The sequence below is a fragment of the Ursus arctos genome, unplaced genomic scaffold (genome assembly GCF_023065955.2).
Source record: "Ursus arctos isolate Adak ecotype North America unplaced genomic scaffold, UrsArc2.0 scaffold_19, whole genome shotgun sequence".
Taxonomy (NCBI): Eukaryota; Metazoa; Chordata; class Mammalia; order Carnivora; family Ursidae; genus Ursus; species Ursus arctos.
This window is the reverse complement of record NW_026622863.1, coordinates 54,488,036-54,501,882: the sequence shown is the minus strand read 5'-3', so window position 1 is coordinate 54,501,882 and position 13,847 is coordinate 54,488,036. Positions and strand designations below refer to the sequence as shown.

Sequence of the window (13,847 nt, the reverse complement as noted above, 5' to 3'; positions counted from 1 at the left end):
TGGGGAGATAAGATGAAGACAAACCTGAAAGCAGCCAACAAGGCAAAGGAGTGAGGCGAGACGAAGGCAAGTTCAGGTTTGGTGGGAATCCCTGACAGCAGGTGAGCGACAGGACCCCAGGTTGTGATTTACACGGAAAGAGCTCCTTAACACTTCTCAGACCTCTACAGTCAAGGGGTCTGCACCTACCAGTCCCACAGCAAGGGGAAGGGGGCTCCAGCACCCCGTTCCAAGCCCCTGGATGGCAATAACCCACACCCCTGAGTGCTGTGTTCCATACTGAGTTCTCTGTATTAGCTCATTTCGTCACCCCCATTCCCATCAGTCACCCCCAGGCTCTTCCCATGACTGACAAGGTGGGGGGCCAGCTTACTTTCTCCTGTCGCTTTTCTTCTTCGTACTCTTTATTGCCTCTGGTCACCCCTTTCCCTTCCTCCAGCAGTTCCCGAAATAGGTCCACAGGGCCAGAACTCGGGGCTCCCACCTCTGCTGCTTCGAGCTCAGGGAGTGAGTTCTGGTGCCTGGCTTTCTTCCGTAGGAATTCTGTGCGGGCCTGGGGAAAAGAAAGTTACAGGCAGAGCATTTAAACCTAGACGTGACTCCAAGAACTGTGAGACTGATGCCAAGCACAGAGAACCCCAGTGTCGGTGCTGGGGGCTGGAAGGAAGGGGGTGTGGGCCCTGGGAGCCCAGCAGAGGCACCTGTCCCGGCCCAGCAGACAGTAGGGGACTGAGGCGACACCTGGGCTCGTACACTGCCTCTCGATCAACCAGAAGGGTTCCCAATCTCCGGTGACACAATAAAAACAGCTAGGAAGGCAGCCCAAGATACGAGAACAGGCGACCGGAACTACAGGCAGGGCTCCAAGTCATTGCCCCCGAGATGATGTGCAACCTCTGCTGACAAAAGTGAACTTCAGAAGCCCAAACCAGCTCCCGGCCAGCGGTGAGGACCAGACTGGCTAGAGGACTGCAAACTAGGTGCAAACTAAGAGATTAGAAATTACACAAAGCCCCTGGGGTGTGGGAGGAAGCAGGAAGAGGGCTCGCCCCACAGCGGGATGGGTAAGCGTCCCACTGTCCCTTCCCTGCACCATGGAGGACAGCGCCCTCTAAGCACGAAGGGTGCTTGAGAGGCCACAGGTCAAGCGCTCTGCACCGGGCGAGCATACAGTAGGCGCTCAACAGGACGGCTGTGCAGGCACACTAAACGGGTTCCGAGTTTCCTTGAACTGCGCAACGGTTCGTTTCTTCACCAGCCCCTACTGTGCCAGGCACACTCTGGCCTCGCGAACGACACGGGGGCGGGGGGTGCGGAAACCAGGGCAAGGGGGCAGCGCAAGTGAAGGGATGGCCGTGCGGGGCGGCGGGGGGACGTGCAAGTGGGAACGCGCTTCCAGCCACGCCCAGCTCCTCCGGCCTCACAAGAGGCATCGCGCCTGCGCGCCACACCCGCTTCCGGCCCCTCCCCACACGCCTGCGCGCTCGACCCGGGAGTTCGGCCCGACCGAACTCGGAGTTTACCTCCTGCTGAGCGAGCAGCACCCTCCGCTCACGCTCTTTCTCCTCCTCTCGGGCCTGAGCCTCGTCACGCCGCACGCGAGCGACATTGTCCTTGTTCCGGACGTGCCAACTCTTCTTGGGCAAGATATTCATGGCGTCGTAGCCGTCCGCCGACTGGCAGGCCCGCCTCCGAGCACTTCCTATTGGCGAGACGATGCCCCTCCCTGTTGTTCCTGCCTCAGCCACGGATTGGTCCTGAGCTAATTGCCACGCCCCACCAGGTCCGTAGCAAGAGCTGATTGGCTGACACGCCGAATTCGGGCTGATGTAGCCTAGCGACCGCCTGTATCAAGGTTCTGAGCCCTTCACGTGTCCCCGCCCTGAAGCTACAGGATGTGGGCGCTGATTGGCTGGCATGCCCGTCATGTCTTCTCGAGGCCAATACATTTCATTGGCTTGTGTCCGGCTCTTCACCTACCCCCCCACCCGCAGCATGCAAATTACGAACAGTGCTCTGCAGCCTCAGCTGCGTTTATTGATACAGGAGGTTAACGGGAGAGTGAGGGACTTGGCAGGGTGGGGGAGATCAGGGCGTGGAAATGTCCGAATCCCAGGGCTCTAAGTTCTCCCATTTTACAGATGACGTGCCGGAGGCTTACAAAGGGTCGGGGGCAGGTCAGGACTGAAAGTGGGACATCGTCCTGACCAAGGCTAGGGAGCTCAAAGAGCCTCGTTGGCCGAGCTCAGGGCCACAGCGCGCTGTGCCAGGAAGACCTTATTCCGCGCCTCCTGAGTAAAGGGTAAAGAAAAGGGGAGGTGGTGAGACAGACCTTTCCCCCCTATTTCTTTCCATATCCAGGACCCCCTCCCATGAACCCGTTCTGGCTCACCGTCTCTATCTGGCGTTTGAGCTCAGAGATGAGACGTCCATAGGAGTTAGCCAAGGCCAGGGTATATGCCATCAGAATGCTAGAGGAGACAGAAATAGAAGCCAAAGTGCTCTTAGAATATCTTCAATGTAATGGCTCCTTAGAAACCAAGGATCTGGAGCCCCAGCCCCTCCTCCCTCAGACCCAGAGGTCCAGGCCCCCAACCCCCTCCTCCCTTATAAACAGGCAGTGGGGCCCCCAGGGCACACAAACTCGGACCCAGGAGTCTGGGCTCCCTCACCTGGAAATTAACAGAAGAGGCACAGCAAAAGCCTGGGTCCCAAGAAAAAAGAGAAAGTTCTGGACGGTCTGAGGGAGGCTGGAAATGGACTCCGGGATGGACGCCCAGATGGACGACTGCCCTTGGAATGGACCACACAGCTTAGAAGGTGGGATCCTGAAGAGGGGAGAGATAGGCAGTGTTCAAGGATGGCCAAGATTCAGAATCCTGGGTGAGGGCGGAAGGAGGGAGGGAGGGAGGGAGGCAGGCCCCTCTCACACTTACAGGAAGATGCTATAAAGCACGGGAACAGCGGAGATGGCCAGACCCAGGAGAAGGACCAAGGGGAAGAAGAAATTCGCTGTGGAAGCCCGAAAGGTGCGGGAGGCCGGGGAGCAGGTGAAGAAAAGGGTGAACTGTGGGGAGAAGGAGACACAAGACTCTGAGTCCTAACCTGTCCTTTTTCATCATCCAGGAGTCCTGGTCCCTGGCCCCTCCTCAGTCAGGAACCAGAAGTCCCTAGTCCTTTGCTGTCATCAGACCCAGGAATCCGGGTCCCCTCTTCCCTTGCACGGAAAAGTTAAGACGCCTTAAAGCCCTCCTCCCACAGCCAGGAGTCTGTCCTCCAGACCCCTCCTCTCTCAGGATCTAGTAGTTGGGGACCCTTGCTCGCATCCTCCTCTTTCAGGACCCAGGAATCCGCCATACTCCTCACCTTCTTCAAATAGAAAAGTAGCAGGAACTTGGCCGTGTTGAGCAGAGGTAGTAAAGGGCAGAAGAAACTCCCTACCCAGACCACCGTCTGCGCGTAGATGAGCCCGAGCACCTCGTCGGGCACCTGGAACTCCTGGGTTCCCACCACACGACCCAGTGCCCCAGGACAGAGGCCACAGAGCAGTCTGGGGGACGGGGCGGGGCAGTCAGAGGCGTGGCGGCCCCGTTGCCCCGCCTCTGCTGTCCCGCCCACCAATCAAGTGAACATATCTGAATAGGGGTGGAGCTTTCAAAGTCCTAGAGTGGGTGTGTCCAGAGGCCGAGGCCGGAGGGCTGATGGTAGGGGCGGGGCCGGCGGTAGGGGCGGGGCCAGAGGGAAGTAATTAGGTAATGGAAGGGGCGGGGTCTGCAGACAGGGCGGAGAAGCGGGCCTAGAAAAGGGGGTGGCACTGCGAGGAGCGGGGCTCTCACTTCCGAGGAAACTGGAGGAGCAGCATGACAGCCACGCCAGTCAGCAGATCAAAGAGCAGGAGTTTGTACATCTCCTGCCCCAGCCGAGTCTCCCAGCACTGAGGAAGGAAGTCATGGGGCAGAAAGACTTCAGGACCCAGGCACCTAGAGCCCCAAGCATCCCAGTCTCCAAAGTACAAGCATGTGAGAGTCTAACAATCCTTCCTCTGAGAGGGAAGGAAGGGGTCCTCAGTTTTTTCGAACATCCCTACCCTTGTCCTCAAGGAAAGGGTGTTCTAGCACCTTAAGCTCCTCCTTCCTCTCAAACCTGGAATCTGGACCCGCCTGGCTCCTCCTTGCTGTCAAAGACCCAGGATTTGGGGCCCCTCTCCTTCTCACCGGCAGTTCCTTGTAATTGTAGCCACAGGTTTTGCACTCTTTAGCCTCGGCTTGGCCCCCGCAAGTGATCTGATTCCAGAGAGAGAACAGCAGGACTAGCAGGGAGGCCAGGCGGAGAAACACAGTCCTGGCAAGGGGAAGGGAAAGGGAATCAGCACTGACCAGGACTCACCCTGCCCCCCACACCCCCACCCCCGTGTGGAACACGCTCACAATTCTTCCCACTTCACAGATCAAGAAATCTAGATTCTGTGAATAAGAGGCAGGATTTGAATCCAGATCTCACTGGGTCCCATATTCTGGGGATTTCCGAACCTTATGTACTAGAGGCAGTGTCTTTCAGACCAGACCAGCCATCATCCCCAGCACACCCCCAAAGGCTAGAACCTGAGCAGGATAAGAACAATCTGGTGGCTCCTGGTGTAGCCCTCCAGGGGGGCAATGAGCTTGAACACGGGTGGCAGCAAGAAGTTGACCCCAGAGATGAAGATGGACGGAAGGTAATCCACTCCGAGCTTTAGCAGTGGCATCTGTTGGACAAGGGTCACCTCCTAGGAGAGAGAGCGGACCAAGCAAAGAGAGCCTGGGGTTCTGGTCCTCCACAACCTTGCTAAACATCCTCCCCCAGCCTCTTCCTCCTTCAGCACCCCTAAGTCCAAGGTCCAAACGTACACCCCCATCCCTCCTCCCTAAGATCCCAGGAATTACAGACTTCATTCCTCTCCAACCTTGGAAATGTAAGTTGCAGGGCCACAGGACCCTCCTCCCCCAGGACCCTCCACACCTGCAGCTCCACAGTGGCCCCTGTAGCCCAGTAGACTCCATAGAAAGCTGCTCCCAGGAGTGCAATCACCAGCAGATTGAGCAGGATCCGCACCGACCACACCCTGGCTTGCTGGCCCAGGGTCCGCACCGCAGCCTGGCGCAGCACCACAGCTTCCTCCAGCTCCACCTGAGGCCAGGAAAGATGTCCATCTGGGCTCAATTCCCCCAGGCCCTGCAGGTGGTTCAGAGCCCCCTGCTTGACCTAAACCGATACAGCAACACCCCTCTAAGGACTCCTACAGTCCTTGTCCCAGTTCCTCCATGGTCTTCTAGGGGACGATTTAGATCTCCCGGCCCCACCCCTCCACAGCCCCACCCAGCACCCCCAAGCCCCGCCTTCTGAAGGCTGAGCCAGTGCTCCACACCCTGCTCTCCCACGCCACGCCCCTTCGAGGCCACGCCCGCTACCCCATGCCCCGCCTTCTGAAGGCTGAGCCAGTGCTCCACACCCTGCTCTCCCACGCCACGCCACGCCTCCAACCCCCGCCCAGCCCTCATGTCGGGGGCGGAGTTCCAGTTCTACTTTATCAAGCCCCTTCGGGCCCTGCCTATCCCTTCACCTTGTACGGAGGAGCTTCAGGCCCCGCCCCGTCCCCCGCCGCTTGCTTTTTTCTGTTCCCTTTGACATCAGGTATCCCTACAGGGGCGTCCTCCCAGCCCTCTCATTTCCCGAGGCTCGCCTCCTTCGAAGAAAGCTCCACCCAGCGTCTCCGAGCTCCGCCCCTTCGGGGGGCCCTCCCTGCTTGTAGACCCCACCCCTACGCGCACCTGCAGCTCGTAGAGGATGATGCGCTGGCGCAGCCGCACGTGCACGTCCCCGCAGAGGCCGAAGTCCCAGGCGGTGAACACCCGGTGGCTGTAGCTGGTCAGGGCCCCCGACTCGGCCAACAGCGTCTGTTTCAGTCCTGACACGGAGCTAAGGGAGGGAAGACCCAGGGCACGGGATGTGGAAGGTCAGCCGCGAGTGCGGGGACACCCCTCTTATGGGACACAGGGAATTGAACCCTAGGACCTTGGGCGTTTGGCGAGCTGCCACCTAGCAGAGAGTCAGAGACGTAGAGATAAAGATCAAGAGAGAGCAGACTCGGGAAGACAGCAGTACACAGCGACAGAGCTCCAGGGAGAAGGGCACGGGGACCCAGAGTGAGAAAGACGAAGACCCTGGGCAGAGACAGACACTTAGAGGGGAGACTGAGAGCCCGAAGGGGAAGGATTCAGAGAAAGGGGGACAGTGAGACGAAGGCAAGAGGACTAGAGAGAGGGGTCGGAGACTCAGAGGGAAGGACAGACGTCCGGAGAAGGGGGTGGGGAAGGCAGGCCCAGAGAAAGGAGGAAAGGGACTCAAAGAAGTGGGGCAAAGACCCAGGGAGGGGACAGAGAAGCAGAGAGAGGGAAAAGAAATGGAGAAAATGGGGCAAAGAAGGTCCGTATCCACCCTCACCGCCCTGGCTCAAGCCCCCGCCATCTCTTGAGTGGACGATTACAGAGGCCTGCCTTCTGGTCTACTTCCACCTGTGCCCTCTTGAATCCCTTCTGCTCCTGGGCAGGCAGAACCTTCTTTTTATGCAGATTAGATGGTACTGCTGTTTAGGGGCGCCTGGGTGGCACAGCGGTTAAGCGTCTGCCTTCGGCTCAGGGCATGATCCCGGTGTTATGGGATCGAGCCCCACATCAGGCTCCTCTGCTATGGGCCTGCTTCTTCCTCTCCCACTCCCCCTGCTTGTGCTCCCTCTCTCGCTGGCTGTCTCTATCTCTGTCAAATAAATAAATAAAATCTTTAAAAAAAAAAAAGATGGTACTGCTGTTTAAACCCTATTTCACAGCTTCTCCTTGTTCTTGAAGTCTAGGCTCCTTCATAGCACAGCCAGCCAGCACGCACCTGATCTGGCCCCCAACACTTCTTGAAGCTCAAATCCTGTCCATCCTCTTCCTGGCCTTTCATTTCTCAGAACACTCCAAACCTCTTCTCACCACAGGGCCTTTGCATGTGCAGTTCCCACTGCCTGGAATGCCCAGGTCTTAGCTGCTCACCTGGCTGGTTCCTTCTCATCTTTCTGGTCTCTACCTACAGGTCACCTCCTCAGTCCTTTACTGACCGCTCCATTTACTGAGGATCCCCACCCATTCTCTATCACACCGGTGACAAACTACAGCACCAGTTTTTGTAAATAAAGTTTTATTGGAACACAGCCACGTTCACTCATTGACTTACTGTCTACAGCTGTCTCAGCCTTACAACAGCAGAGTTTGAGACAGAGACCGTATGGCCAGAAAATATGAACATATTTCCTATGTGGCCTTTACTTTATCAGGAAAAAAATTGCTGATCCCCGCTTATCATCTCTATCCTACCCCCCCCATTTGTTTTCTATGTAGTAGTAGTGATCCCAAAATGAAAGGGCTGATTTGCTTTGTAACATAAACGTTGCTTTTTCTCTCTCCGTTTATCTCCCCTCCCGGACTGTGAGGTGCATCAAGGTAAGGGGACCCCCGTCTGCTATCCCTGGCACAGTGCCTGGCATTTAGGAGACAGCCCACTTTTTAAGTCCTTGGTTTCCTTCTTGACCACAGCCACCCCCTCCCCCGCCACCCTCGGAAACTCCCCGTCTTGCCTGAATGCCAGTGTGTCCCAGATTTGTGTCTCCAGTCCAGACCCGTCTCCCGAACCCACGTCTGCAACTGCCTACTCACCTTTCCCTTCATTTGTCCAAAAGCCACTTCAGAATCCACCGGCCACAACGGCACCCCCCGCCGACCCCGCCGCTGCCCTGCTCTCTACGCTCTCCTGCTCTCCCCATCGCTGCGCGCAGCGCTGACCTCTGGGGGCTCCGCCGCAACACCTGGAGTGAAGCCTAACTACCCCCCTCACCACGCCCCACACCCAGTCATTAGCCCTCCGGCTCTACTCATCGTACATCCAGAGCCTCCCTCTTATACAAAGAACAAAACAGGCCGAAGCAGTCGGCGGTGTTAACAGAAAGGATGGGGCGGGGGAGGGTGGGAGCAGGGATGCGGTGACTTGAGATCTTGAGGGGCTTCTGGAGGCGCCATGTTCGAGTTCTTGATATGGATGGGAACATACCAAGCTCTCTTTTTCGCTTTCTGCATTTTTCCGGATAAGCGTGATGTTTTTAAAATGAAAACTATATATGCGGTCAACTAATATTTGACAAGGGAGCCCACATACTCGATGGGGGGGGATGGTCCCTTCCACAAATGTTGCTGAGGAAACTGGAGAGCCGCATGCAGAGAATGAAACTGGACCTCAGTCTTACACCACTCACAAAAATTAACTTGAAATGGATCAAACACTTAAACATAAGACCTAAAACTGAAAAAAGTCCTAGGGAAAAAAAAATGAGGGAAGATCCTTGACATTTGCCTTGGGGATGATTTTTTGGACAGGACACCAAAAGTACAAGCAACAAAAGCAAAATTAAGTGGAACGACACCACACATAAATCCTCTACAACAAAACAAGAAACAATACTCAGAATGAAAAGGCAACCTACGGAATAAGAGAAAATATCTGCAAATCATCTCTGACATTGGGGTTAACAGAAAAGTAAAAAGACCAAATACCATATTCAGCAGCAAAAAACAACTCAATTTAAAAACGGGCAGAGAAATTGAATAGACGTTTTTCTGAAGACATCCAGAGGGCCAACAGGTGCGTGAGCAAGTGTCCATCATCACTGATCATCAGGGAAATAAACACCCATCGAAGCCCCAATGAGCTATCGCCTCGCACCTGTCAGGGTGGCTCTCATCAAGACAACAAGAGGTGACACGTGTTCGGGAGGACGTGCAGAACAGGGGACCCTCGTGCACTGCTGGGAACGTAAATTGGTGCAGCCACTGGAAACAGTATGGAGGTCCCCCCCCCAAAAAAAAAAATTAAAAATAGAGCTACTGTGTCACCCAGCAATCCCACTTCCGGATATGTATCCAAAGGCGATAAAAAGAGGATCTCAAAGAGGCATGTGCACCCGCATGTTCACCGCATTATCAACAGCAGCCAAGATCTGGAAACAGTCCGAGTGTCTGTCCAGCGGTGGCTAACGACGCGATACACACATAACAACGGATTACTCAACCACGAGAAAGAAGGACGTCCCGCCGTTTGCAACAGCGTGGATGGACCTTGAGGGACTGCGCTAAGTGGGACAAGGCAGAGCGGACACACACTGTACGACACCACTTATTTGTGCCATCTGAAAAAGCTGAGCTCCTGGGAGAAGAGTAAAATGGTGGTTACCAGGGGATGGGGACACGGAGAGGTCAAAGGGTACAAACTTGCAGCTGGAAGCTCGGGGCACCCTGACTACGGTTAAGATCACTATCATGTACTTGAAAGTGGCTAGCAGAGGAGATCTCTAATGTCCTTGGGAAAGACGGTTGTGCTGGGGAGGGAGGCCCCAGCTAACGCTAGGGTGCTAATCACGTTGCGATACATAAGCACGTGTGCACCTTAGCTTACACGATTTATGTCAATTATAGCTCAAGAAAGCTGGGGGGAGGGGGAATAGAAATTCAATGGAAAAAAAAAATCCAAAATTGACCACTGCCACCACCCCGCTCCAAGCCACCAGCGTGTACTGCCTGGATGGCAACAGCCGGGGAACTATCCCACCTGCTGGGGGCTTGCCCATCCCGTGCGCGCTTCCCTCCCTTCTTTCCTTCTTGCCTCTCCCTCTCCCTCCCTCCCTCTCTTCCACAGAGCCAGACAGGAAGTAATCCTTTATAAAACCCAAATAAGATCAGGGTGATCTGCTCAAGAACCTGCAGCGAGTCCATGTCACCCGGAAAGCAGTCTCGTCCTGTACAGAGTGCGGGTGCACCCCCGCCGCGGCGCGCTCCCCGCCTCCCTCCGCTCCGGCCCCCTGCGGCTGCCTGGCGCGCCCTCCACCACCACCCCCTGCTCCTGCCTTGCACGGCTGCGCCCTCCGCCTGCACCGCTCTTGCCCTGGGTATTCACTTGACCGAATCCCTCTCGCTCTCAATGTCTTTGTTCAGAGGTCTCGTCTCAAGGCGGCGACCCTGGGCACCTACTAAGACAGCAGCCCGCCTCACCTGCGAACCCGCCACGTCGTGGACTCGTTTATGGCTTATTGCTTATCACCTGTCTCCCCCTGGTAAACTGCCAGCTCCACAGGACAGGACTCGGCCGGGTTTTTGTTTGTTTTTTGCCCTGTTTTGCCAACTGTCTACAACAGTGGCCGGCACATCGTAGGGGTTTGATACATACGTGTTGCGGGAATGAACGAATCACCCCTCTTCGTTTCCTACAGAGCACCCTGCCCTCCAGAAAAGACGGAGTCACTTTGCTTGGCTAATCGCTTACCTTCCCCTCCCAGCCTCTAAGCCGCAGGAAGGACAAACTGCCCACCTCTGTCACTGGTTTCTAGCACGTACGACGCATTTTTAAATTTGATTTCAACTCCAACCGAGAAAAGGGATCACAGAGCAAGACTCCGGATTCCGGGGGAGGGCTCTTCTCCCACCACTAGCCCCCCCTCCATGCTCCCGGGGGCCCGGGGTGCGGCCACTACTCACCGATGGAGGATCAGCAGCAGGTGCAGGAGGCCGATGACGAAGACGGAGCACAGGTAGGTGACTGCCAGGTGTGGGCGGGGCGGGTAGAAGCCATAGAAGAGAGGAGACCATTCTAGAAAACCCTGCAAAGGGAAAGTGCACTGTGCGGTTGGGTGATCAGAATGGGGGGGCACTGAGCCTTAGAGGGGGGCCTCCCAGGGACGTACCTCTCCTGAGAGCAAGTTGAAGAGATGGGTGGGGAAGGTGACCAGGCCTTGCGGGTTGGGATTGTAGAAGCCGCAGGGTGAGGAGGTGTCCGGTCCAGGGGGACCGGGGGGAGGCCCTTCCAGCCAGGTGGGCAGCAGCGTCATGCAGGCCTGAAGTAGGGACGCCAGCACGTTCAGAAGCAGCAGGAAGCGCAGCAGGGAGAAGTAGGACTCGGTGCCCGCGCCAAACTGGCCTGCAGGGGGTGTCAGAGAGGCCTGGGCTCCTTTCTGAGCCAGGAGTCCAGGCACCCCAGCCCCTCCTCCCTCAGACCTAGGAGTCCAGCCCCCCAGTCCCTCCTCCCTCAGACCTAGGAATCCAGGCCCCCAGCCCCTCCTCCCTCAGACCCAGGGAGGGGGGACCCCGCCCCAAGACACCAGCCTCAACCCCACCGCACCCCCGATTCTCTTCAGCGTCCACGCCCAGGGTTGCAAGGCATGCAGGCCTGCCTTCATCTTCTCCTTGGACCGCCGAAGCCGCAGGGCCCACAGCGTGGCTCTGGAACCCGATCCCTGAGCCACTTGGTCCCTGGCATGGCTCTGCCTGGTAGGGAAACAGATTCAGACACAGACTAGGAAGGGCCCAGCAGCCCCAACTGGACACCACGCAAATGTAGAGACAAGACAACGGTGAGACCAGGAAGTGAACTGCAGTATATCGGGAACTCAGACTATTCCAGAACAATAGGAAGAGACACAGCCAGTGCATAGAAGCCAGGCAGGATCCGCAGACGGCAGGGATGTGTGGACGGAGCTCCGGAGCCCACACACCCTGCTCTCTAGGGACGCACTCGCCGGTGGCAGGGCTCTACGGGACAGCCGGGGAGAGATCGGCAGAGAAGTCTGGGAGGGGATGCTGTGGGGAGAAAGGGGGTGATGGGGGGCAGGTGGGCTGCTCCCGGGTCCCGCAGAGCTGTGCCTCTTGCCCTACACGGAGTGGGCCTGGGATCCTGTGACGGGAATACGCTCGGTGTGTACACAGTGTCCTGTACACTCTTCTGCAGGCAAATATCAGAAGGGAAAAGTAAAAAAAGAGAAAAAAGGAAGGTGTGATCCTGTGATTTATAATAAGAAATATATATCTGGTTTTTGTCCCTGTTCCTGGCAAACCCTTGGGATGCCCTAAGTGCTGAGATAGAGGTGACTTTTGGGCCCCAACTAAGAGCGGGGGCTGGTTGCCAGGGGAACCAGCCCCGTGACTGGAGGGAGAGGAACAGGCTGGGGGCTGAGTTCCATCTCCAATGGCCAAAGATTTAATCAAGCATGCCTGTGTGACAAAACAGCCATAAAACCCCAAAACGATGGGGTTTGGCGAACAATTTCAAGACAGATGACCCATTTCTCGGAAGGGCCTTGCACTGGCTTCTCCTGGGTACAAATGCCTAACACAGGTATCCCACACGGCCCCCAAGTTCCAGTGCTGGGCCTTGTTTTTAGGAAAGACCCACACGACTCTTGGCTTTGTGCCCAGCAGGTTAACGAAACGGTTCGCAGGAACGCTGTCCTTCGGAGAGCGGGGGAACCTCTAATTGTTGACCGAGCTGCTCAGCCCATTCACCCTTCACCAGCCCTGCAAATCGTGTGGACCGTGTAGACCGGGAAGGGAAAGAAGAGTCAGGAGGCAGAGATGGACATGACACAGAGAGGAAAACATGACGAATGGATTTCAGGCACAGGGAGAAACAACCAGAGCAGAGAGAGAACGCGAACCCGGGTGAGGGAAGAGTCCAGGAGGCGGGGAGACAGGACTCCTTGGAGTCCGAGAAGCAGAGACACAGGCCGGGGGCAGAGAAGCCAAGAGAAGCAGGGAGAGACAGACGACTGAGCGAGAAGCAGACACAGCGCCCACAAGCCAGAGGATGGCCCTCGCCTGGAGGGGAAGCAGGAGGGGAGCCTCACCTGTGTGCCCGGCGGGCCTGCATGGGCCAGGGCAGTTCCCGGGACGGGAGGGGCTCCTCCAGCTCCTTCTGGGCAGCTTCTGCGATGGCCTGGATGTTCCTCTCTCCATCTTCTTCCTCCTCCTCCAATGCCCCCCACGGCACAACCCCAGGGCCTCGGTAGCGAAGGGTAGCAGCACTGGGGAGCTCATTCAGCACAGAGGAGAGCGACGGGCCTGGGGCAGGACAGCAGGGGGTGGGAGTGCGTGGGAGTCCAGCCCCCAGCCCTCCTCCCTCAGACCCAGGAGTCCAGACCCCCCCAGCCCCTCATCCTCCCTCAGACCCAGGGGTCCAGACCCCCCCAGCCCCTCCTCCTCCCTCAGACCCAGGGGTCCAGGCCCCCAGCACCTCCTCCCTCAGACCCAGGAGTCCAGACCCCCCCAGACCCTCCTCCCTCAGACCCAGGAGCCCTCTCCTCCATCAGACCCAGGAGTCTGGGCCTCAGGACCCCTCTGCAAGCACCCAAATGTGGGCCCTCTAGGCCCCTCCTACCTCAGGACTGAGGAGTCCACTCTTCAACTTCGTCTTCCCTCTTTTTCAGGAGTTTTTGACCCTGGCTCCCCTCCCCTGAGACTGGAGTCTGGACCTCCAGACTCCTCCCCAGGACACAGGAGTCCCAGCCCGGGTTCCCTTCTCCCTCAAAAAGCCAGGAATCAAAATCCCTCCCCCTTTTGCCCTCTGGACCCTGGAGTCCAGGCCTCCATTCCCTGCCTCCCTTAGGCTTTCCACCAGCCCGAGGGGCTGGACCCCCCTCCCACTCCCCCACCTGCTCTGGCCTCGCGGGGTGCCAGCCACACTCCAGGGGAGCCCCAGGCCTCCGGTTCCCACGTCGGTTGCTCTTCCATGGCCCTGGTGAAACTGTTTCCGTCTCTAGCGGCCAGCTGGGTGGGGACTGCCCCAGGGAAGTACGGGACCCGGCAGGTCCGTACCTGGCCGCCAGGTGGCTCGGGGCGGGGAATATCAACCACCAGGGCAGCTGCTCCGGAAGCTCTCCTGGGAACTGAAACCCCCAGATGCCGGTGTGTCTCCCAGGAGCCGGAGCACATCACATCGCGGCCCTGAGAGCCCACAAC

The 13,847-nt window shown here is 57.3% G+C and overlaps 1 protein-coding gene across 1 annotated transcript; it reads right to left on the bottom strand.

Moving 5' to 3' along the window:
• Positions 1-2,007: 2,007 nt before the first annotated feature.
• TMC4 (transmembrane channel like 4) lies at positions 2,008-13,833 on the bottom strand. The gene is made up of 15 exons (XM_026488413.4): positions 13,541-13,833; positions 12,737-12,950; positions 11,236-11,381; positions 10,802-11,034; positions 10,596-10,717; positions 5,808-5,955; positions 4,999-5,166; positions 4,602-4,765; positions 4,215-4,341; positions 3,837-3,934; positions 3,367-3,550; positions 2,937-3,067; positions 2,673-2,828; positions 2,393-2,471; positions 2,008-2,291 (listed from the first exon to the last, which is right to left on the bottom strand). The coding sequence occupies exons 1-15, from the start codon at positions 13,818-13,820 to the stop codon at positions 2,223-2,225; spliced, it is 2,319 nt and encodes a 772-aa protein (XP_026344198.3). The 5' UTR covers positions 13,821-13,833; the 3' UTR covers positions 2,008-2,222.
• Between the last annotated feature and the right edge of the window lie 14 nt (positions 13,834-13,847).

What these genes read in the sequence shown, in the direction of transcription:
- TMC4 (XM_026488413.4), bottom strand. Translation starts at nt 13,820, where the DNA reads ATGTGCTCCGGCTCCTGGGAGACACACCGGCATCTGGGGGTTTCAGTT. An exon ending in TCAACTTGCTCTCAGGAGAG is followed by an intron (nt 10,718 to 10,801) that starts GTACGTCCCTGG and finishes TTCCCTTTGCAG; the next exon opens with GGTTTTCTAGAATGGTCTCC. An exon ending in CCTCTTCTGTTAATTTCCAG is followed by an intron (nt 2,472 to 2,672) that starts GTGAGGGAGCCC and finishes TGTCTCCTCTAG; the next exon opens with CATTCTGATGGCATATACCC.